At 69.4% G+C, this 1,824-nt stretch overlaps 1 protein-coding gene across 1 annotated transcript; it reads right to left on the reverse strand.

Annotated features, from left to right (window-relative positions):
• Nucleotides 1–1,015: 1,015 nt before the first annotated feature.
• On the reverse strand, nt 1,016–1,818 carry LOC106899064 (CD5 antigen-like). The gene is made up of 3 exons (XM_014960731.1): nt 1,723–1,818; nt 1,299–1,624; nt 1,016–1,210 (listed from the first exon to the last, which is right to left on the reverse strand). Exons 1-3 carry the CDS (start codon nt 1,751–1,753, stop codon nt 1,202–1,204), a joined length of 366 nt encoding a protein of 121 aa, XP_014816217.1. The 5' UTR covers nt 1,754–1,818; the 3' UTR covers nt 1,016–1,201.
• Nucleotides 1,819–1,824: the final 6 nt, after the last annotated feature.

The raw sequence follows: 1,824 nt of genomic DNA on the forward strand, positions 1-1,824 counted from the left end.
CATAGGACCCATTGCCCCCCTCCCTTCCCCTCTGCCCCCCATGGGCTCCAGTGCCCCACTCCCTGCCCCTCTGCACCCTTAGGACCCATTGCCTCACACCCCACCCCACTGCTCTCCTTGTCCCTGGGGATCCATGCGCTGCCCCTCTGCAATCCCGGTCCCCGTTGCCCCATGGCCTGCCCCTCTGGCCCCACTGCACTCATAGGTCCCATTGACCCACATCCTGCCCCTCTGCAGCCCATGGACCCGCTGCACCCACACCCTCTTTACACGTAGGTCCCATTGCCCCATGTCTTGCCCCTCTTCGATCCCTGGTCCCCAGTGCCCCATTGCACTGACCCACTGCCCCCGTTACTCCATTGCCCCACTCCCTACCCCTCTGCACCCCTACATCCCACTGCTCCACACCCAGTCCCTCTGCCCCCCAAGCCCCGTGGCACCCCAAGCCCCATTGCCCCACTTCCTGCCCCACCGTCCCCGGCCCCCCGCCTGCCTCCCAGCAGGATCCAGCTGGGCCCTTGCCCCACATGGCACGGGCAGAGCCGTGAGCGGGTCCCCTCCCCTGGCAGGCAGGGCACTGGGATGGGGACAGGTGGCTGCGGGATTAGCGCTAACGAGCTGTTTCATAACAGGGTCGAGAGGCCACGGGGGGAGCACGGGCAGGGGGCCAGGATCTGCTCAGCCCCACACCTGGGACAGCAGGGCCCCTGCGCTCACCCCACTGCGGCCCCATGGCTGTGCACAGGCACCCTGTGCCGCCCCGTGGGGCTGGGTGCCACATCCCTGGGCACAGAGACCCCATGGTGCCCCGTGGGGCTGGGTGCCACATCCCTGGGCACAGAGACCCCATGGTGCCCTGTGGGGCTGGGTGCCACATCCCTGGGCACAGAGACCCCATGGTGCCCTGTGGGGCTGGGTGCCACATCCCTGGGCACAGAGACCCCATGGTGCCCTGTGGGGCTGGGTGCCACATCCCCGGGCACAGGCACGGTGCAAGCACACGTTCAGTTCTCCACATTTAATGGCTGGACAGGGGGACAAGGGGCTGGGGCAGGACTCCCCGCTGCTGCCTATGGCCTCCTGTGGGGTGCTGTGCATGGGGTACCCCATGGGGCCAGGGCTGCCCAGGGAATGGTGCAGGAGGGATGCTCCACAGGGGGACATGGTGGCTGGAGGCCGTCCAGGGGCAGAGCTGCTGTGCTCAGGCATCCTGCAGGGACAAAAGGATGACCATTGCTTGTTCCTGTCCTGCCAGGCTGCCCTGGGTACCCCATGGGGGCAGAGGGGGGGTCCCAGACCTGGCAGACCACACCGACATCCTCCTGGTGCGAGCAGTCGTGGCGGCCCCAGGCGCGGTGGGCGCAATCCTGCAGGGTCCCCTCCTGACCCCGGCAGCGGACGTCATCCAGCCAGATGCGCCCAGTACCGGGGCCAAAGCGGGGCGGTCCCCTGGGAAGGTCACCAACCGTCCCCGCTGCCCCGCAGCCCAGCTCCCGGCAAACCACTGCCACGTTGGCTCCGCTCCAGCCGTCGTCGCAGACCGTGCCCCACTGCCCGCCACGGTTCACCTCCAACCGCCCCGCGCAGCGCCCGGGGCCACCCACCAACCGCAGCTGGAAGGGCTCTGCGGGGACACCGGGGTGACCCCAGCCCCGGGGGGACACCTCGCCCCCCCCCGCACCCCTCCAGGGTAGTGTCACCCCGCTCCGCTGGCACACTCACCCTCGCAGTCGACGGTGGCCACCCGCTCCATGGGGCAGGGTGAGGGGTGCCCCGTCTGGAGGGCGCAGTGCTCCAGGGCCAGCTCCTGCCCCGTGCACTGCA

This window comes from Calidris pugnax, unplaced genomic scaffold, assembly GCF_001431845.1.
Source record: "Calidris pugnax isolate Ruff unplaced genomic scaffold, ASM143184v1 scaffold496, whole genome shotgun sequence".
NCBI classification, from domain to species: Eukaryota; Metazoa; Chordata; class Aves; order Charadriiformes; family Scolopacidae; genus Calidris; species Calidris pugnax.